Source organism: Aptenodytes forsteri, unplaced genomic scaffold (assembly GCF_000699145.1).
Source record: "Aptenodytes forsteri isolate BGI_AS27 unplaced genomic scaffold, ASM69914v1 Scaffold338, whole genome shotgun sequence".
In the NCBI taxonomy this organism is placed as follows: domain Eukaryota; kingdom Metazoa; phylum Chordata; class Aves; order Sphenisciformes; family Spheniscidae; genus Aptenodytes; species Aptenodytes forsteri.
The window spans coordinates 1,307,215-1,329,497 of NW_008795124.1; the positions used below are offsets into that span (position 1 = coordinate 1,307,215).

A 22,283-nucleotide genomic window follows, 5' to 3' on the forward strand; every position below is an offset into this window, starting at 1 on the left:
TGGATCCTGGGATAATGTAAGCTTTGAAAAATGTTTCCTTTGAAAGCTGCAAGTAGATTTTCTTAGGAGCTGTACCATGCCTCATTCTTCCCTTGCCAGCTTTTTTTGTGAGTGAAGTAGTTTTCTTTTTTTTAAACCCATATCACTTACTGCTTTTGCCCTGTGATTCTTATACAAGCAGGTGCTGATGGCAGTGGATTCGTGAAATGCTGAGAGGGGAAATCATAAAAAAATGAAACGCCTTCTTTAGTGTAACAATGAAAATCCTGGGTATTCATATTAAAACCACAGGTACGGTTCACTGTTTTTAAATTTGGACATGTTCTTAAAGTTACTATGTTTTAACTATTTCAGAACATCTTTTATACCCTGCATAATTCTTACTTTTCTAAGACGTGTTATGTGGTAGAAGGAAGCTGGCTATAATATGCATTATGTTTCCAGCTGTAACTGGCATCTGTTAGACTATTGCCATGATGTTTGTGTGTAGAATTTGCAAATACCTCTTAGAGATGCTGTCAGCAGTTTGAAGTCCCATGGGGCTTTTCCGATAATGTTTCTATGGTTGGTGTAAAGTTCTGATGTTAAGTGTAGTCAAGGAGTCAAAAGACATGCATTCACTTTGTTTTTACTGTTACTGCTTCAAGTGATAGTCATCTCTTCAGTTAAGAGAACGTAACCTGTGTGTGAATGCAAAAGTAACTTTCCAGTCTTTCTGGCCCTGCGCTGTTAGATGCAGTTCCTCGACTCTCAACCGGAGTTGTGCTGCAAGTATTTGGGAGGTGCTGCATGACTGCTAACACTGTGGTTGGAGAGAGGTGGCAATAGAAACACAAATACATAAAACAGGAATGTCAATAGTTGACAGTAATGATGGGGGGCACGGACTGCAGAACCGTTTGCTGCTTCAGTGAATTTCTGAGATGTGACAGCCTATTTTCTTCTGTTATTGTTAGAAGTACCACTTAATACTAAAGAAACAAGTTAGAAAGACGTGAGCTCGTAACTCCTTACTTTTGAATTCATTCTGTATAAATGTCATTGTTTTGAGGGGGTTTTATGTTAAAGTATGGAGAACTATATTCTTACCTTTTAAAAAAAAAAGGTAGTTTTGAATTCTCCCAAATAATATGATTTTAGTTAAAAATGTTCTAAATAAAATAAAGAAATTCTGAATCATCTTTGGAGGATTTACAAGATTTTATGTAAAGGGCACTGCAAACTGTTTTGGGTTTTTTGTACCTTTTTATTGTGCATTGTTGACTTTTAACAGTGGCTTTTTGAAACAAGTAAGAAGCTGCCCATAGATGTGTGCATGGAAGGTGGGAGAGGGTTACCTCCTTTCTTGTAATGTCAAACTCTTCTCCAGAAGTAAATGAAGATGCTTCTTAAAGGCTTGCAAATCATGGAAATAGACTTACTTCATGCTTAAGATGTCTTTTGGATTATAAATAAAATCCAGAAACTCTGGGTCTAAGTTTCTCTTGGCATTCATGACTTGCATCTAAACCTGAACAGATATCTTGCCTGAAAAGGAGAAGAAAAATCACTTTTCAGCTTTTCTGTTCTAAAATGTTTTGAAGTTCACACACATTTTAACTCATAATTGTGAATAGTTTGTGCTTAACAGGAAAAAAAAAAACCTCAAGGCCCATGATTTCCCTGTTAGCTTTGGAGAGTTGAGATGATGCCTTGAAGTGTGAACTATGCTTTCTATGAGCTACTGCTCTCAGCAGTTATTATATAGTAGTTGTAATGGCAAATGTGTCATTACCCTGATGTCTGCATCATGCTAGGATAGGGCATGGGTTTTAGGGTTTTTCTTTGTTTGTTTTTTTGGGTTTTATCAAAATGGCTGACTTGGTTGGGTGATGCCTTTGTGGCTCACACGTTTGAAATACAGCCTTCTCTGCTTGCTTGTCTTTGAGTGTAAGTCAAGTGGCTTCTGTAGAGAACTGATGAGACAAGTTTCTTGCAACACCTAGAAGAGGCTGTAGGCCATGGGCTGCCCGTAGCAGCAAGGGCCATGTGTACTTGTCATCCTCGGTATTTTTTTAATCAATTATTCAAGGACTCTCTCTGCTTCTTCACAGATATTGATGAGGGGTAAATAAATACAATGGTTAAATATCTAAGGAATTAGTTATTCTTATACATGGTGATTTCAAGGTGATTAAGGCTTTGAAAAATCCTTGCTACGGAACTGGAGTACTATGTAACAGAGGCTGTGGTTTGATGTAAATTGGGCTTGAGGGCTCTTTGTAGTGGTTCTAAATGCTGCAGCCACATACCACAAAATGTGTTCTGGTATAAGCTAACAAAAATGTCAGTGTTTCACAAATTTGAGTAAATTATACTGTAGAAGCAGGCTTTAAGTTGAATCATCTGTCTGCCGTTCTAGTCTTACGACAGCTACAAGATTGTGTACTCATATATGTTCTAGATCAGTTGGTTGATTTAATAATAGTTGGTATTAATAATCATTGATCTGATACGTGTTCATCTGGTATTTTTACCCCTTGACAATTTGCCAATAACACCCCCTTGAGCATGTTGCAGAACCTGGGGGCGGCTTTTGTTCACCTGTACATCAGAATCTCATTTTGCTGCATTAGTATGGTTTTGCATCTTCTGATGCTAATTGCAAGGGCATATGGCATCAGATTGAGGACAGCGGCTTTCAGTGATCACAATGACAACTTGGGGTATGTGACTCTTGTGGTATTTGATACCTTTCTCTATCCCAAACTGATCTGAGGAAACCCAGCAATCTCTTGGCTTTAGACAGATACCCGTGAGATACAAGCAAGTGGAGGGCAGTAGCTACGTTTTGTAACTTTTGTCTGTTTTACCATTCACACATTTGGAAAATTGCACTATATTTTCTATGCCAGTGCATGGTTCCTTGAAACAGACTTCAAGATAATAAATAAAACTTATGTCTCCATGGCATGGAGATGTTCAAGCTAGTCTTGAACAGATAGGCAAGATAAATGCTAACAAAGTGGCCTGGTTACTGTGGGGAGAAAATGCAAGTTGTTGAAACTGCCTCTGTCCTTCCCTAGTCTTAGCCCTGTTTGTAAAAACATTTGCACCATTGATCTCTTCCCATCAGTCACCCTTGTTGGACTCCTCTGTCGGCTGCTTTGACTCTCTAAACCCAGCAGCAAACCTGGATAGGGCTGGTCAGTTCTTCTACCTCCCAAGGTACTGAAATAGTCCTTTCTGGAAGTGTCAAAGAAAGGGGGTGGGCTTTCAGCGGAAACATGAGGGTAGGGGGGGAAAAAGAAAGTAAGCCATTGCCTTTCTTTGGCAGCAAGCCATTGGAACAGTTGCCTCTGGAAGTGGAGCCAAGCTGTAATAGAAAGCCATGGCTAACGTACACTCAAGTTAGACTAGTTCTGGATAACTGAGATAACATGGTAACAGATAGGTTATGCTGGGTACCCTTAAGGGACAGCTCTTTGTAGTTTTCTTCAGTAAAGCTATCTCATGGCCATTGTACTCGTGTGCTGCAGCTGGACGACCCCCCTGGCTGCAGGTAGATGTTCTCCTCCTTGATAAGCTAGCTGAAGACGTTCTTGCTCCTGTAACTCCTGCACTTGCTGCCATCATTCCTCGCTGCTGGAAGTGTTAGGTCATGCTGAAAAAACAGATTTAAAAAATAATAAAACCTTTAGGGGATTGCTTTTTGTTTGCAGTGGGTTCACTTCAGTGATACAAGTTAACTGGTTGCTACAACTGAGTAGCAGCAAATTGTAGCATATATATAACTTTGTACTGGCTTTTCCAGTGTAATTAACCTACCAGGAACCACAGCTGTGGTTGCACTTGATACAAAGTTGTTACACTTGGAGTCAGCACTAATGACCAGGCTTTAGAATTAGCAAAGGCATTGACTTACTCTGTTCATAAAAGCAAAATGCTTGGATTTCATGAAAGCTTTCCTATTCTTTTTTTTCTTTCCCATGCTGCTGATTGAAAGCAGATATTGTTAAAAGACTTGTTTTAGAAACAGTCAAAATGTGTACGTGTGGAAGTGCTGGGAGAACAGTGACGGGCTTATGGTCATCTGCATCCTGAGGCCATTAGTAAATGTCTGTCCCTATCCATGATCATTGCAACAAAAATAAAATTTTGCTATAATGGCACACCTAGTGTCTCTGTTTCTTATTTACAAGCACATCTGGAAAGAATGTGAGTAAGATCCTAGAGTGGGTTTCCTTATTTACTTGTTCAAGTTTCACTTAAATCCCATTGTATTCTGGTACTTAAAAGAAACCACATGGGCAGTTCGATGTCCTGTTGCAGTCCCTTGGCTATCAGGGTGGGTATTGGAATGGTCTACCCCCTCCACAGCCACCCCGCAAAAAACCATGTGCCTTTCACAGCCCAACAGCTCTTCCCCAGTACCTGGCTCACTTGCATAGTTGTGACAGTTTGTAAAACTGGAAAAAGATTTTGCATCTTGTGGCCGTTTTCCTTGGAATGTTATTGTTGAAGTAGCCGATGAGCTCTGCTTATTACCAAGTGGGTCCTGGAGAAGTTTGGGGAGAAAGAAGAAGATGCTGTTAATGCTGCCAGCAGTAGAATGTATGGTAATTCTTCAGATTGGGGTGGGGGCGGGGGGATATCTGTTTCTTCTCTCCAGAAATGGAGTGGCTCTGTTCTTTAAGCGAACTTCAGTCATGACCCAGAGAAAAGAACAAGCAGAAACCTGAACCCCTATTTGGTATATACAGCCATTTAAAAATAGACATGCACACTTTGATTCGGCTTGCTCTTGTCTGATAATTGTCTTGGATCTTGGCCGTTATATTTTGAAAATCCCTCACTTCAACAGTAAAGGGAGTGTTTCCAGTTCTGAAATTCACGAAAGTCATTTTACTTGAGTTCCATGCTTGTTCTTCCACAGTATATTCCCTTTTAGTAATTAAAGCATAAGTGCTAAAATTTAAGTGAGTAAAATATTTAAGTAGGCTTAAGCCTTAGTAGCATTCAGGCCTTCTTTCTGCAGCGTTAAGTAGTATGTGGGTTGTTTGGGTTTTTCCCCTGGGAGAAGTCTGCTTAAGATCCTGGCAGGTGTACTTGAAACCTGACCAGCTTGGTTGTACAGTGCTCAGAAGTTCACTGGTGCTCTTGGAGTTCTTCCTCTGTCCTTTGGGTTAAACATCGTCGCAGAGAATGGTATGACAGAGGGCTTGGTATCATGTACTTTTTATCTCCAGTAAGCACCATAAAATTAGGTGTTCTGGTCATATTTAAATGTGCAGGGGCAGAACTGATATTTAGCAGTGCTGTTTAGTATGTGATAAGGTATAGAGGTGTTGTTTAGGAACAATATCGATGAATAACTTAGAACTCTAATTTTCTTATAAGAATCTCTGCTTTGTTAAAATCAAAAGGATGAGATGATGTATACCTGTACATGAATGGAAACTCTTGCATGTCCTAATTTGAATCATACCTCAGCCCAAGAGTATACCGGCTCCTCTTGTTGCATTCCTGGAGTGTGACGTTACCTCAGATGCAAAGTAGAGAATGCCTGAAGATATTTTGGTTTCTAAGCTGGCATCAAAAGACTTTTCTCCTAAACTATTGAAAATCAATTAAATTGGTGTAAAAACTCAGTCATTGTAAACTCTTATGTACATTTCTGTAGCTCATATCGTGGGGGTTTTTTGGCCTTTTAGGTGTCTGTAATTTCAGGTTCACACACTGAACACAGATTGAAGATGAGCAATTCTGACACGGTCCTCAGTGTGAGTTGGTAGCCTAAAAAGAAGGAACGTAGTGATGAACCAAAGTAAAAGACAGCAAGACAGACATGTTGTCAAAGGGTGGGGGGAGAAGAAGAGTCAAATGAAGTAACGCAAATGTAGGGGGATGAGAGGAGAACTAAATAATCAAACAATGAATTGCCAATAGCAAAGGGCCACAAAAATAGCTTGTCTCTTGTGCATTTCTTGTACAAAACCAAGACTGACTATTTATTATTTTTCTGTGAAATACATATCGTGTTTAAAAAAGGAGATCTGAAATGCTTACACAGGAAGAGGAAGTATAATTTTCAAGCAGATGATGACTGCCAGTGAGGAGGGAATAGATCTGTACTTTTGTAAATGGGAATACTGGTAGTACTGATGACTTGTGAAGACTTTTCTTTAAATAAACCTGACCTGAATCTAGTTTTTACTCTCAGAGGCAAAAATCCTCAGCATGGGCATCAACTGCAGTTTTGTTAGTAGAGTCATCAGTCTTCTGGTCATTGAGAAATGAATGACACACTGAAAGTAAGCAGTTGCAGGCATCATTTGGAAAGTGGATTTCCTTTTGGAATTCCCAAACACTTAATAGCCAAATATATGAATGAGATGAGCATGCGAAACAGTGTTTCTCCTGGTGCTGTCTGCTTATTGCAATGAAGATTTGAAGCCAAAGAGAAAACACTACAACAAGCTTATGAAAGAGCTTGGTTTTTTTTTTTTAGCTGCTTGACTTTTTTATTTTTTTAAAATATTAGAGAGATGCTGCAGCTCATGGTCAGAGTTGGGGAAATTTTGTGGTAGCTGAACTATAACTACTTATTAGAGTTTAAAAAAAAAAAGCTTAGTCTGAAAGATCAACTTCAACTGTATTGAAGAAAGTGGAAGAAGTCTCTTGTAATGACAGTTCAAGTAATTGAGAGAAAATAAATGATGATATTTTCAAGACCCTGAATTTTGAGAACTGAATTTGAACAAAGGAGTACTTCAGTTGGATCATTCACCTGAAAAGCAGACTTTGTCTTCTAAGCAGTTTGGGATAGTAAATGCCACACTTCTCTGCATTTCAAGCTCTAATTTCTGATTTGTTTTAGCCATTGTTTGGAACAAAGAATAAAATATCCTTTTGTGCATGTCTTTATTTTAAAATGTGGCAATCCAAGGCTTAAGGATCAAAAATTAAAATGTTTTTGCTTCACTCTTCTCGCAACATATGTTTCTCCCATGACACAAGAAAATAATAAACTAAGAAGAAATCATTACAGAACTCGTCCCCCTGTACTCAGCACTAGTGAGGCCACACCTCGAATACTGTGTTCAGTTTTGGGCCCCTCACTACAAGAAAGACATTGAGGTGCTGGAGCGTGTCCAAAGGGCAACGAAACTGGTGAAGGGTCTGGAGAACAAGTCTGATGAGGAGCGGCTGAGGGAACTGGGGTTGTTTAGCCTGGAGAAAAGGAGGCTGAGGGCAGACCTTATTGCTCTCTACAACTACCTGAAAGGAGGTTGTAGCAAGGTGGGTGTCGGTCTCTTCTCCCAAGATAGGGAGAGATATCCAAGATATCTCCCAAGAGATAGGACGAGAGGAAATGGCCTCAAGTTGCGCCGGGGGGGGTTTAGATTGGATATTAAGAAAAATTTCTTCACCGAAAGGGTTGTCAAGTGTTGGAACAGGCTGCCCAGGGAAGTGGTTGAGTCACCATCCCTGGAGGTATTTAAAAGATATGTAGATGTGGCACTTACGGACGTGATTTAGCGGTGGACTTGGCAGCACTAGGTTAATGGTTGGACCTGATGATCTTAAAGGTCTTTTCCAGCCTAAATGATTCTGTGGTTCTAAAGTTTCCATATTTGATTTCCATTACTGTGTAGCTCAGTAGCATATTAATGGAGAGTTGTATCTAATTGAATGTAAACTGTTTCTGGACAAACAATGCTTGTTTTGTTAATACACTGAACTTCTTTGCTAAACTAAGGTTAGAAACTGACATTAATATAAGTTTCTGTGACTTTTAAAGGTGTGAAATTGAATAATTTGAATACTTAGTTGGTGTCTTTTTCCCCATGTTGGGGCAAAAGCATGTATCTTAGGCAGCTGGCACTGACATCATAACCAGAAATTATTCTTTGAACTCTTTCAATCTGCAGTCGTCTAAGTGTCTGAAATCAACCTGCAATATAATGGAATGACTACATCTTTTTCAGGGGTGTCTTGGTGAGACTGGAAGGATGCAGCCATCCTGTTGTTATGAAAGGCTTGTGTGCAGAATGTGGCCAGGACTTGACTCAGTAAGTATTCTCAGCTCTTTTTTCCAACTTTTCCTTGCTTGTGATTAGGGATCCAAGCTCTTCCTTCTCTCATTTACTTCTTTGCTTCTCCGTTCTGAGTCTTGGTAGTTGTGAATCATACCTATAAGGGTAACTGTGAAGTTGTAGATACTAGTAGGGAGGGAGAAGAGTATTCATGCTGCCTAACACAAGTAGGTCTACTTAGAGTGCTCCTATAAGGAAAGTTGAGACGGAGTTTCCTTCTAAAAGTTACATTTCAGCATAAAGCACTCTTCAACATTTGCTTTTAAAAAAAAAAAAAAAATCTATTGAGATTGGCTCATGAAATTGTTGCTTAAAGTTGAGTGGTCTGAATATATTAATTCTTGATCACATTATTAATAGTGTAATCATTTAATGAAGTATATTTCTTTATTGAAAAATTGCTGCTTGTAGGCAGGAATCGGTGTTCCTTGTGGATAAAACCAACTCATGAAGAGGAAATAGGCAAGATCTGTGCCACTGTTGGAAAGTGTCTTAATTTACTTTTGCTATTTACACAAGGGACTTGTTTTGTCACCCTGAAATTTTCAAATACATGCCCTCTTTCTCCTTATTTGTCACTGTAATCACAGATACATTGTTTAGAACTATATTTCCTTTTAGCCATTACAGAGATTCGTAACTAGGAATATGGGTGAATAAGATGCCACGTGGGTACTTGAGTTACAGTTCACGTTACAGATTTATGACTTAACTGTGCACGCTCTCTTTCTGTGGAGATAAATGTAGGGTAACTTACTACCTTAGGTACAAAATGTAAAGAGCATGCATACAGACATAAATTCTCATCACTGTGTATCCTACTTTGCTTGTTACGTACTCATAACTGAAGTTGAGAGTTGTAAGGTGTGTCAACAGTGACTTAGTAAACCTGGGAGTTTTATCTGTGCAGGTGTAAAATAGCTGTGAGGTAATACCAGTCTCATTCATGTGACCTTGCTTCATTTGTACTGTGTCTGAATGGGAGCTAGCTTGTCTCCAGTGCTTTCAATTTAAGGCTTCAGAACTGTTTTCAATTTTTTCATGAAATGTTCTGCCATGGAACTAAAGGAATTTAAGCCTTAGGCCAAAAAGAAAGCAAATTCAAAAGATGATTGTATTTCTCTCTTGCTCTGTCTCATTGCTAATACAGTTGGTAAAGAGAATGTTGCTTATGCATATCAAATTACTAATTCAACAGCTGTTTTCCAAAATGGACTGTATAGTAGCCTGGATTTTAGAAATTAATGTTGCATGCTCATTTCATTTGGAAGGAAATGCTTTGGTTTCATTTTAATTCATACTCATTATTAAGAATTATTTTGTGAGCATTATCCCATATACCAGCGCAAGTGGACTGAATATTGAAAATGTTATGCAAAATGTAGCCCAGGTAATGGTTGGATATAACTTTTCATGAAAAGTTGACTGTTAACATTTTGTAAACAAGTATTATTTGGCAAAACAACAAACCTAACAAAAAGTTAGTACAATAGCGAATATGGCTTTGCCTGCCCCGAATGAATACTTGATTTGAGGTTTGAATACAGTCACATCTAAATATTGCTATACTGCTGCTATTTCATTAAAAATCTAGATCAATTCAGGGTATGCAATGAATTCAGTTTTCTCAATTCATACTCCTCTACTTCGACAATGTCTTCATTTTATACAAAATGGCTTATACATCTGGAAGAATGTGTTAGGTCTGCTAAGCCTACATCAGAAGGCAATTCAAAAGCATCACTGCTTTTCTTGCTTGAAAAAAGCAAGTACAGCCAGTTCACTGCCAGCTTGTTGGGTGTTAGCCAGTGGTGCATCCTTTCTGTTAAACAATTCTTATGCTCATTCAACAAATGGTCTGAAAACAGTTCATCTTTTTCAAAGGCTCATTTAAAATACCATTCAGTGTTATATATAAGAGGTATTCTGAACTCTGAAGCAAAGGATGTAAGATGCTGAAATGTGCGTGTAAACTTTGGACAAAATGAAGTATCTGTCTTTCGTTTCTGGGTATCAGTGCTTCCAAACACTACGGTAGAGTAAAAGCATATCTGTCTGTGATTGTGTCTGCCTCAACACAGCTCAGTCACGTTTTTTTCCTCAGGAGCTTGCTTGCCATGAAGTGAAAACTGGGTGAAGTTTAACTGTGGCTATAGATCTGATACCAAATTTTGTCCTTGGTAGGACAGGTACTTGGGAGAATTAAAAGATGTGCATGTGTCACATAGGACAAAATTTGTACGGTAGTATTTTTAATATTGGTGAACCATAAATAATGTCTTTAAAAGTAGATACCAGAGTTCCCAACAAATTGATCTGTGTAAGCTGGAAGCTAGTGATACTGATGCTATGTGGGGTTACTTGGTCAATTTTCAAGGAATTTCATACTTGTGTGTGGACACACACGAACACTCTCTCATATATATGTATATGAGGATGATATGTATTCTGTATACATTAATATTTATCTGTATATACATGCATCTATATATCATATGGATATGTATACGAGTAAAACTGTATGTGTGTATAATATACACATAAATAAAATAAATACAGGCACACACATGTAGTACCTCATTCTGTTTGTGCCGAAGGGAAAAGCATGTATGGGGATTTTTTGGATGCTTTTCTTGAAGCAGCAGTCACATGTAAGTCACTCTGCTATGCGTAAAGAGTAACTTTGCCTATCCTTTGCTTAAATTTATTTCTTAGTGTGGCTTGGAGAAAAGTAGATAATTGCATGCTGAGTGATTGCAAAAAAAGGAAAGGAATACTTTTAAAATTAAATGGTTTGGTAGTTACACTTAGTTTATAACTGTTTCCTAATGCCAATCAATACATAGATGTCTGTTTCATCTTAGTGTCATTTTTCATGAAATAATTATATGGAAGCATAACTAATTACAGTGAGTTTTTGCAAGGTTTTTATGATGAGCTGCTTTGATCTCTATATCCATTTTGTTCAGTAACTTGCATTAACAAGAATTTGAAAGAGTGTATTAGTCAAAATAGCTGGTTTTAATCATAGGTTTTTGGTAGTGACTAGTTTGATACTACAGATTTTAGTGTGTTCAACTTTTCACTAAACTATTACTCTTTTGACGCTTTTTTTCCCTGCATGGTTAGGATACGAAGCAAGAACGGAAAGCAGAATGTGCCATTATCCACAGCGACTGTGTCTATGGTTCACAGTGTCCCAGAACTGAAAGTTAGCTCTGAGGTAAGTACCATCATGCTTGCTTTATTCATACCTTTCACTGTAGCTCTACGGTTGAGAAGCTTAATTATAGGAGTTTCTTCAATGTTGTATATACTTCATACAAAAAGTTTGGCTTCCCTTTGAAGAGGAATTTGGTGTTGAACATCAGCAGTCCACGGTTTTTGTGTGTTTACCCTAATGCAGTTTGATTGTTATCAGGTTTTATAGGGGTTTTTTTAGAGCTGTGCACTGAAAGGATGGCACTTCTGTGACCAGCCTGAAAATTTACTACTTTAATGTTTTTGTCTCTAAGAATGAGCAGTTTGTGGAAAGTTCAGTTTCCACTAGCTGAAATGTGTTCAAAGCTTACAATGTCTTTGAAACCTAGCTTCACCCTTCACCTTGAAATTGGTCCCACTAGATATAGTAAAGCTAGGTTGTTTGCAACTTACCTGTATGTTAAATTTATTTCATTATTTTTCAAATATTCCATTCAGCTGAGTTATCAAAATACGCTTGTTCATCCCTCAGTTTCTTTAGAGGAAAAATCATTTTTATGTTGAAGATAAACATTCTGTTTATCTTCCTTACCAACTTGATCGGTTTTTGCCTTTTTATGTTGCTGCTCACTTTTTTTTTAACTCTTCAAAGAACACCAATGAGAATAAATGTGAAGATACAGGGAGCTAGAAGTGTCCTTATCATAGAGGTGCATTTCAAAGGGCAATTTGCACTTGACTCCTGCTTCTCCATAATGCTCCACTTAACTTTGCTTTTAAGTTTAGCTGTCTTGTGGGTAGCACTGCAGCTTGCTATCAGAAGTGGTTAAAGTGAACGCCGAGCTAAATGTGGTACTTTGAAAGTTTGTAAATATGCACAAGAGGAGTAAACTTCAACTCATATTTACTGGAGTATAAGGTCTTTGATATCAGTTCCCACACAGAGCTACATAATTTAACTATTCATGTCTGAAGGCATATATTCTTTAAGCTCAGGTTGACAGTTATAATCATTTCTGTCATTAGCAGCTTCAGTTTTATACTCAGCTTAACGTTGTCAGCTGTATTGTGATAACTGATACGGAATTGCTGAACATAGCAGCCAAAGTTTTCAGACCCACTGATGAACTTGTCCTTTGTGTACTCCAAAGCTACTGCTATTTCCTCTCAAGACTCTTGGCCTTAAATTAATTTGGTGGTTATTTATTAAATTTGGAAGTTGTTGTGTTGAGTTTATAAATTTTAAGAGTTACTAGTGTCACACAGATCTGAGATTAGACTTTGGGAATATTTTTTTTCTCTGTAGAAAAACTGCTGACAAAGCTGCCATCACTACAGTTATGTTGAAGCATCATTTCTTATGCAGCTAGTTTGTAGCAAAACTTCTTCTCAAGTTTACAATACACAAAAGGCAATAAACCTATTTTCTTTTCTTTTCTAAGCTAAGCTTAGTTGTGAATATTTTGTTACAGCAAGCTGAGCAGCTAGGAAGAGAAGATCAACAGCGACTACATCGAAATCGAAAACTGGTGCTCATGGTAGATTTGGACCAGACACTGATCCATACCACAGAACAGCACTGCCAACAAATGTCTAATAAGGTAAGTATTTGGTGTTAACTTTCAAGGCAAAGTAACAACAGGAATATTTTGCTGTTAACTTCCAAGGTGAAGTAACAACAGGAATATTTCTAACAACATTTAAATGATGGTTCTTTAAGAAAACATTCTGTGGTTAGGTAAAATTGTAGTTAAACAATAACAGAAAATGAAAACACGTTTTCTGAAATATGTTCCCCTTTTCTCCACATTTAAATTGATGGTTTTCTTTCTTCCGTTTATGCTTTCCTGCACTTTTCCATTCCAGTAACTTTAAGCGAGAAGTTTCAGGTAGCTGTTTTTAATCTCTGCTTTCCTTCCTCTACAATTCACAAGCTGAGTACTCAGTAATGAGACTCCCCCCCCCTCCCCCAAGTCTGAGGCGGATATAGTGAATTATTGTTCAAAGTCCTGTGTGTTACTACATCTGTCATTCCATGAATATGTCTAGTGATTTTTTTTCTTCAGTTTCATTTTTTTGGGGGGAGTTTGGGTGTTGCTGTTTAATTTCTTCATGAAACACTTGTCATTGAACTGATAGGGACTATTGGCTTCTAATATTTCCAATTTGGAAACTTTAAAACACGAAGCACGTTGGAATGTGTCTACAGTGTCTTGTACAGGAGGATGCAAATTCAGACTCCAGTGCCATGCAAACTGCAGTTGCCTAGTTCCTCTTTCTTTCTTCTTGCCATTCTCATGTCCAATAGGTTCAGCATGGGTTCACACCTGCTAGCAAAAAACAAGCTGTAAATGTACTTTGCAATTGAGAGGAAAGGAAACAGTGAATATTCAGCTTAAAGATTAAAAAACCTTGTGTATTTGAAAGTCTATGTCTTTATCTATATAAATGCATGTTTTGAAGAAAAACATTTTTTAAAAGATTTTGAGATTTTTAACTGGGATCTTCATCTGCAAACTTCCTTCCTGGTTTGTTATCTGATGGTATGTTTCCATAGACATAATATTTTTTCATCCAACGAAGTCTTTCTCTGAGCTCAATATGTACTGAAACTAATCTGAGTGAAGTTCACTGGGTAGTACTGATTGGAGTGAGATCCTGAACTTTCTGAGAAACTTCTCAAGTTGCTTTTTTCAGATTGGTTTGCCGTTAGTAAAGATTTGAATGAAAGTTACCTTGATCATAAACTCTTCAACAGTGCAGCTTCCTGCATTTGAAAAACTTAGTGTTGGACTGCCTGGCACAGAGCAAAAAATGTGCTTTGGATTTTAATCATCCACATAATCTTTGTGGCCGAAACTTGCTTTAGCCTAGTCAGACTGAATAAAAGTAGTGGAAGTGATGGAAGAGGGCACTTCTGAAATGCTGGCATTTTTGTTCGGTATTTTGATAATACAAAACATGCTTTTTCTTCTAGGGAATATTTCATTTCCAGTTAGGTCGAGGTGAGCCTATGTTGCATACTCGTTTGCGTCCTCATTGTAAGGAATTCCTGGAAAAAATTGCCAAGCTGTATGAATTACATGTTTTTACTTTTGGCAGCAGACTGTATGCACATACAATTGCAGGTGAGTAGTATGTTACATTTAACAATATTTATGTAATCAGCTTCCATACTCATATAAGTAGTTTTCTTTCTGTGGTTGTTTTTGAGTATTTGTTCTTTGTTTTGTGCAAAAACACTTCCTAAATAGTCCTGTAAGCAGAACTCTTGGCTTGTTTACAAGGCAGTGCGTGTATGGCCTGTAATTTTAGAAAGAATCCCTTTTACCCATCAGACATGCTTTTTTTGCTTCCCTGATGGTTAGAGAATCAGATTGTGGCAAGACAACCAGTGCCTTCCTATTGAATTAAGTAAGAAATGATGCTGATGGGCTCTAAAAATGATCTGCAACATCACTTGTCTTAGAAATCTAAAGCAACAGTTCCATAAAAATCAACAACATGAAATTATCTCCTCCTGTGGGGACCCCCCCCTGCTGTTTCCTTTCACCAAAGGAAGTTTGGCTGCTATAAATCAATTTACAGCAGTTCTGTTTGTATCCTAGAGCTGAGATGCGCTTATCTGAGGAAAAGCACAGATCTAGCAATATTTTCACATATTCTTCTCAAGAACTTAGAAATGTTTTCTCCTAGTAACTGAAAACGTGCATTTAAATTATAGCAATAGTAGTCTATGATGTGGGTCACTGGCTGAAATGTTTTCTTTTTTCCAACAAGCATAAAAGAAACCTACCCTGTTATGCAAGCATATGGGTCAAATTCATGTTAGGAGTGTGACCATGTGTGACCAACTGTAAAATTGGCTTTCACCCCATCTTGAGTCTTCCTTGACAGAATAGCATTTTCACCTCAGACTTTCCTTTATTAAGTCTGTCGGACTAACACAATATAATTAATGATATTTTAGGTTATGACTCTGCATGTCAAACTGTCCTTGCTGCTGTTCCATGTCTCCTAGCTTTTTTTTTAAGTTGTCTTTCACATCTGCTTTTTTTGTCATGTTGCCACAAGCGCCTTGAGCAACGCTATGCCAATGATCCCACTTTTTGGCAAGAAAGGAAGATTCCAAAATAGTTAGAGAGCTAACTATCCTAGTTTAGAAAAGAATTGTGTAATTAGAGAATTCTTTATGCATGTTAAATAAGCCACAGAAGATGTTTGTAATGACAAATGTAAGAGACTTCTGTAATCAGAAAGCGATACCTATTTGTGGTCTCCAGCTAATTCTTCTTGAAAGAGTTCAGGAGAGGCATGTCCTGTTCTGCCCATCCAAGTGAACATTTCTACATTATTCAATATTTATTGGCTGAGGTGTTTGAAGAATCTTCCTAAAGCTTTGTCAGTCTCACTGTTGGATTATAGATTGTGCACTCCTAATGCATTAACGCTTTCGTACCCTGCTGTCCTTCTTAGAGTGTGGTTATTTCTTATGTAGCAAAATGGGAATGGTTTTCTTATACTCTAGGTCTAAATACCCGGTAGTAAGAAAGTGGGTGGGCAATCTTCCTCACTCACATCTATGTGGCCAAATCTGCATGTGGCCTAAGGTCAGAAGATGTGCACCAAATAAGGTCAAAAGGCGTATAGCAAATATGCTTCAGAGCCCGGGAGAAGAATGAGTTGCAGAGGTACTTAACTCGTGATGTGTAAGTGCTTCCCCAATGGTTGATCTTCTCTTAATGTGTGATTTGGTCCTGTGTTTGCTCATTTTAATCTCTGAGCTAAAATTTGGATTACCCTGCAGTCCCCATGCTGGCACAGACTGATACTTATAATGTGACAGGCCTCTTTGTGGACATCATACTTGAGCTGCTCCATCTGTTCCGTAGAGGAAATAGCCACCAAATGAGCAAATTAGGGTATTGGTGCTTCGTGACATCCCCAGACTTCTGGATTTTTGCCTGAAGCTGTCTAACCTCATCAAAAGCATTCAAACTACAACTGGATTACTTGTACAGTGATGATGATAGTTTCAGCTGAAATATGTTGGTACAGAGAAACAGTTGATATAGCCTTTGGTCCACATACTCACCTGTGTAACCAAGATGCAGTAACAGAGAAATATACAGCTAATACATATAGAGAACACTTGATGGCAGTATTGGTTAAATGATTCCTCACAGAGAGCTGTCAGTTTGATATTTTACCATTATCCCTATGTTACATAAAGGAAGGACTTGTAATAAAATGCCGGGAATCTTTTTCGTAAGAAAAAGGTTGTTTTCTTAGGTCCTCCATATACATCCTCTATTTCTTTGTGAAATCTGAACTCTGAGCTGCTCCTTCCATGTCCTGGAAGGCTTTTTCCTCATTTTGCAAACAGATGACATCTTGTCAGTCCTTTTCTCTCATCCCAGCTGAGTCCTATCAGCTTTTAAGTGGGATTAGCTGATATTTGTAAACACCATTTATGTCTGCTGAAGTAATTTATCCTAAACCCTTTCTTTGCTTGACACATTTACAAAGTGGTATCTTGTAGTATGTTTATGAAGATGAGTTTTGGATTTTATAATCTAGAGCTTCCTATAGTATTTCTCTTCTACATAATTATTTTGACCAATTGTTACTTAATTTTTTTTCCTACTCTGCATAAGAGAAGTTCAGTGTATTTAATACTGAAGTCAGCTTAAATTCTGGTTGTAAAAGTCAATGCCACTGTGAATTTTGAGTTTAGAGGCCACTAGGCAACAATAATGCAATGTGAAATCACTCTTAAGATTTATAGTGAAATTTAGAAAGTAGGACTAAGTTGAGGGCATTCATATATATGGTTTGTTACAGCAAGTATACTACAGTGTGTATTTCAATAAATAATTGACAGAATATGTGTGTATATGTAATCCAATGCTATTGAAAGATTGGGTCAACAGCTCTTTCCAGGTTTTAAAGTAGGACCTGAAGTAGAACTGGAGGTGGCCTGATGCTTCAGAAATTAAATTTTACATTTATTTTTAAAAGAACTTCTTCAAATTCATGTTGGGTCCTACTGTTATATCACTTCTACTAGGAATTGCTATTTAACTCAGTCTGTCTCTAAGACTTGAGACTTCTCCAATATGAGTCAGTTACTTTTGAACATTGCATCTTGTGATGGTTTTTTAACTTTATTTTACGAGTCTTATTTACAAGTTTGCTTTTCTAAGAAAGTCTATATAAGATCAGGTAATGCAGCTAGATAAGACTGTGTGTGCAAAGACCCAGTCTGAGATACTGGAAAACAAACGACTGGGGGGAATAATGTCTCTGCTAGATAAGTCTACTGAATAGTCCCTTGTAATATGGCAGGGGGGATTATAATAATAGTCCCTTGTAATATGGCAGTCAAAGTATAATGATAGTGTCCTCAGTTTGTTCAAGAAACTACTTAGAGGCATACTTAGCACATTGTTTAATTTATGAGAATAAATGGAAGCTCAGTTCTGATCTGAAACAGCAAGTATTCGTCTTCAATCATTTTGACTTCTACAAAAGGCTTTAATTTTTTTTAACACGCTTACAAAATGAGAAATTCATCAACATTTATCCTTCTGCTGGAATGATTTGTGCAAACTGATACTTCTTCAATAAAAAAAAATTCTGTTAAGAAAAAAATTCATTATCAACGCTAAGGCAGCAAACTGTGACCATAATCATTTTTCAGGATATGATGGTGGGAAATGGATAGGAATAAATAAATAAATGAAACTAAGTTAAGAGTACATCTCAGGAACACTTTCGCTGTTTCTGTATACTCGATGAGTTTATACATAGACCTTTTCATTGCTCTGAAGTCATAGAAACTTGCAACAAAATGTCCCCGCAGAAAAGTGACATCATCTAAACAGATGCTTTTTTGGTGGTCTGTATTGACTTTTCTTAAAGCAAAAGCCACCAATACTTTGGAAGGTATCATCCATTTGAAACCTGCAGTTTCATTATTAAAGGTTAATATCCAAACAGTGTACTATCATAAAAATTCTAAATCTTTCAATATGTAGGTTGTCAAAAGATTTTTATTTTGAAGATAGTAGAGTTTTTCATAATGAGTGTTTCCCAGTTCTTTTTGTTACTGAAAACAGGATAATGATGATTTTGGTTTTTTTAATGAAGAAGTTAAATCTTAGCCTTTACTTAGTTTTATCTTGGAGGGCATATCTGCATCTACATATTTATAATGTAAAGTTCTTATTTCTTCAGATTTATGTTCTATTTGCAATCGTAAACCAATTCAAAGTTAATGTTTTAACTAACAGTATGTGATCTAGCCACTAGGTGTCTTGTTTGGTCTTGCATGGAGTAGAATCGCTAAATAAGTTAGTGAAAAGCCAATATAGCCTTTTCAAAGATTTAAAGATGATATTAACATACAATTGAAGAAAACAAATGATGTAAGACGAATGAAATTTTATCTGTCATTTCCCTGAAATGTGAAAACATCAGGATTACGTCTGTTATATTGATTCAGTTGGCTAGGCAACATCCAAAAGAAACCAAACAGTTTAAGACGTGAAGAACTTCTTTAAAAGACCAGTGCTGTCTTCCGTATTGCTATTCAAGTAGCTGAGCTTTGAAAGACCCGACTCTCTTAAGATGGGCTTTTATCTTTGCAGGTGCATCTCTGGTGAGCTGTATCCTCAGTGTATTTTTAGTGAATTATCAAGGGGAAAAAAGTATTAAAATTAGTAAGTCTTTACCAAAGCATTATTGAAGAGCTCCAGAACACTACCTCATCTCTAATCCCTGGCAGCCAGGGTTTCTGTGTTTGGGCTTTCTTAGTTCAACTTCCCTTTTCTTACAGTTTTAGCTAGACGACGCTGGAACTGAATACCTCATTGTGGTTTTGCCATTTAACCAGTGCACTCCTGTCCAATTTAGCGTAGAGAATCCCTGTGTATTCAGACAATTAGTAGAAGAGAATTTGGTTGGGGAGAACAGCAACTTGTATGACAGCTATGTAGTTTGTCAAAATATCTGTGTGTACAGCAATAAATCTTTGTAGCTAATTCTCTCAATTCATTATGCCTAGGTACTGCAAGGGTCTCACTACAGGGGATGATTCTACGAGTTTGCAGCAATTCTTAAGCATAGTCGGGTGAGTTAAGGTTGAACCTCTGTCCTTAACTCGGAATTTTCTTGCTTTTATGGGTTTTAAGTTATTCCAATTACACATTACTATTAAATACATACAGGATCAACTTTTCAGAAGTGATGACTGATTTTTATTTTTTTAATTTTTTTTTTTTTTAATTTATACCCTCTGTTTTTGAAGACCCAACTTAACATACTCCTGGGAGCTGGACTTCTAAAAGGAGTTGAACATGTGTTCTGTGCAAATCTCAAAGCCCCTTGAAAGAAATTAAAGTTGGTCCTTAGAGTCTGTAGTCATCTTGAACTCTGGTTCTGGCTATGAGATAGCCACCATTTAAAATAAAATAAAGTAAAACTTTAAAAAATTGTTCCTAGATAAGTATTGACTGCCTTGTATTACTCATAAGAAGAATGAGAAGTTGATGCTAACTTCAACGCAAATTCAGTAAAATGAAAAATTCAGATTAGCATGTAAAATGCCAGTTTTCTTTCTAAGCGATTATGTGGCTGTGATCTGCTCATGAAGATGAACTTCATTATTGGAGGCTAGGTTCAGAAGCATGTGCATGTCTGTACACCCAAGTCACCATTTTCCTAAATAATGGCATTTTATCTTGCTTTAAGATCAGCTAGCACAGCTTCTCCTGTTTTGTTTTTGGTTTATCTTTTTTTTTTTTTTTTTTTTTTAAAGAGGGCAGTCAGAAAAGTTACTTCAAGGGGGCCTAAATATTTTTAGGAATCCCAGGATATATTCATTATGTGTCAATGTATTAAAGTATTTGTTAGAGGTACAACTTAAAACCTACAAATGCAAGAGCTCCGGCTGAAACTGTCCCTTAACTTGCCCATTGTGCTTAAGTATTGCAGCACATTGCCGACTCTTGTGAGACTTCTCTGCAGTCCCTAGGCATAATGAGCTAAGGAGAGCATTTAGCTTTAAAGAACCACCTGTAGAGAGATAAATGTAAGTTGCAAAAATCATGTGTATCTATCACGTGCTGTATCTCTTTCAGCCTAATTCATTTGGCTGTCACAAATTTAGTTATTTTAATTTCAATTTTGTTGCTATGTTGAAAGAAAGAGAGATGGGATTTTTAAAATTAATCCCACTGCATTAGTTACAAATACTTGATCTGCTGTGCTTACCCTTTCCCCCATATAATATCTCTTGCCTTAAAATTGTCTGTTAGTGAAACTGCTGTTGCACAGATTAAAATAACTGAATTATATAGAACATAAACAAGGAACAAACATCTTGAACATTAACTTTTTAATTTCTTCTTTCAAAAGGATTTTTGGACCCTGAAAAGAAGCTTTTTTCCCATCGGATATTGTCAAGGGATGAATGTATCGATCCATTTTCTAAAACTGGGAATCTTAGGTATGTATATGGGTCTTATGCATTAAACAAAATAGGACAACAGAAACAACAACAACAATATGCTAAATATAATAAAAATTACTCCCTCTGTACTTAACATGTTTATAGTCCTTCCTTATCTGTCTCTTAAATATCAACACTGTCTCAATAAAACTGAGATGTTAGGTATCACAGCATTTCATCTACTTAATGTGTTCTGTGGTACTAGAACAGTAAGAATGTGCAACAATGGCATCATGTTTTCACTTATACTTTTTTATTCTTGTAATAACTTAACCATATTTCTACTTTATGGCTTGTGATCTTGTATAATGACTTATATGTTGTGGATTTTTTTTAATTAAACCAAAATTCTCGTTTGAGGTTAATTCATATTTGAATATCTAGTATTCTGGCTTTCAAATGTGCTATACATCTAGCAGCTTCTCTTCTGCAGTGTTTCTTGAAATTAGGTCATCTAGAGCCTTGAATTCATATTCTAGTCTACATTCAGGTTCTGATCTTTTTCAGAGAATAAAGCCAAGATTTTTTTCTAAGACAGATATGTTTAGTATTTCATAAAGCTAGATTAAAAATTATTGTCTCCTCTGACCATAGCAAATGAGAAGCTTTTTTCTTCTTTTGCGCTGTTTTCATATGCATGTGTATATCCTAAGTACTCTACCTCCTCCGCCTAGGTGGTATAAGTATTAGTACTTTTTGCTTCCTTTGTCTTAGATTGAATGAGTCTACTCTTTAAAAATTGTTCTTGTGTTTTTTTTCTAGTTATAGATAGTGTATTGTCCATGTGATAGTTGGCTTTGGGCTGTTCGTCGACATAAACTGTGAAAACTAGACCGAAATGTTGTAATGTTTTGTTCTTGCAAAGGCTTGTTGGTTCCTGCTTCTAGCCTTTGGGATAGAGATTTTAAAATAGCTGTTTCCTTTTTCTATTAACTTTAATTAGTTCGAATATTGTATTTTGAATTCTGTAATTTTAATATTGCTGATTTTTTTTTTGTAAGTTCATATATAATCATGTCCTGCAGACATGCTCGTAATAAACCAGAACATCAACAGAAACTACTTTCATTGGTAGTATTAAATTTTAAAACTGGATTCATTTTATCAACTCTTTTGTCTCTTAGAGATCTCTTCCCATGTGGAGATTCCATGGTTTGCATCATTGATGATAGAGAGGATGTTTGGAAGTTTGCACCCAATTTGATAACTGTGAAGAAATATGTATACTTTCAGGGGATAGGAGATATTAATGCACCTCCTGGATCAAGAGAAATTCAAATGAAGAAGAAAGGTAATTTACCTTTAATAGTTTTTTGACCACTTTTACAACTTTTTCCACTTTTCAGATGTGACTGATGTAAGTCATTGTGGTGGTCTTACTAGTATTGCTGTTGCACTCAGATGAGCAATCCTAGACTATTGTAGTTGACAGAAAGTGCTGCAGCAGCACAAATGCAGGGTGCTTAGTAAAACTTGGCTGGTCTTGTTGA

The 22,283-nt window shown here is 36.9% G+C and overlaps 1 protein-coding gene across 1 annotated transcript in view; it reads left to right on the forward strand.

The window, feature by feature from the left end:
• Positions 1-256: 256 nt before the first annotated feature.
• Positions 257-22,283, forward strand: part of CTDP1 (CTD phosphatase subunit 1) — a 119,412-nt gene continuing 97,385 nt past the window's right edge. Inside the window, exons 1-7 of the mRNA XM_009277188.2 lie at positions 257-291; positions 7,971-8,054; positions 11,208-11,301; positions 12,752-12,880; positions 14,257-14,407; positions 20,700-20,790; positions 21,918-22,084. Coding sequence (XP_009275463.1) covers positions 8,014-8,054; positions 11,208-11,301; positions 12,752-12,880; positions 14,257-14,407; positions 20,700-20,790; positions 21,918-22,084 — 673 coding nt within the window. The 5' untranslated portion in view covers positions 257-291; positions 7,971-8,013. The remainder of the gene's footprint in view (positions 292-7,970; positions 8,055-11,207; positions 11,302-12,751; positions 12,881-14,256; positions 14,408-20,699; positions 20,791-21,917; positions 22,085-22,283) is intronic.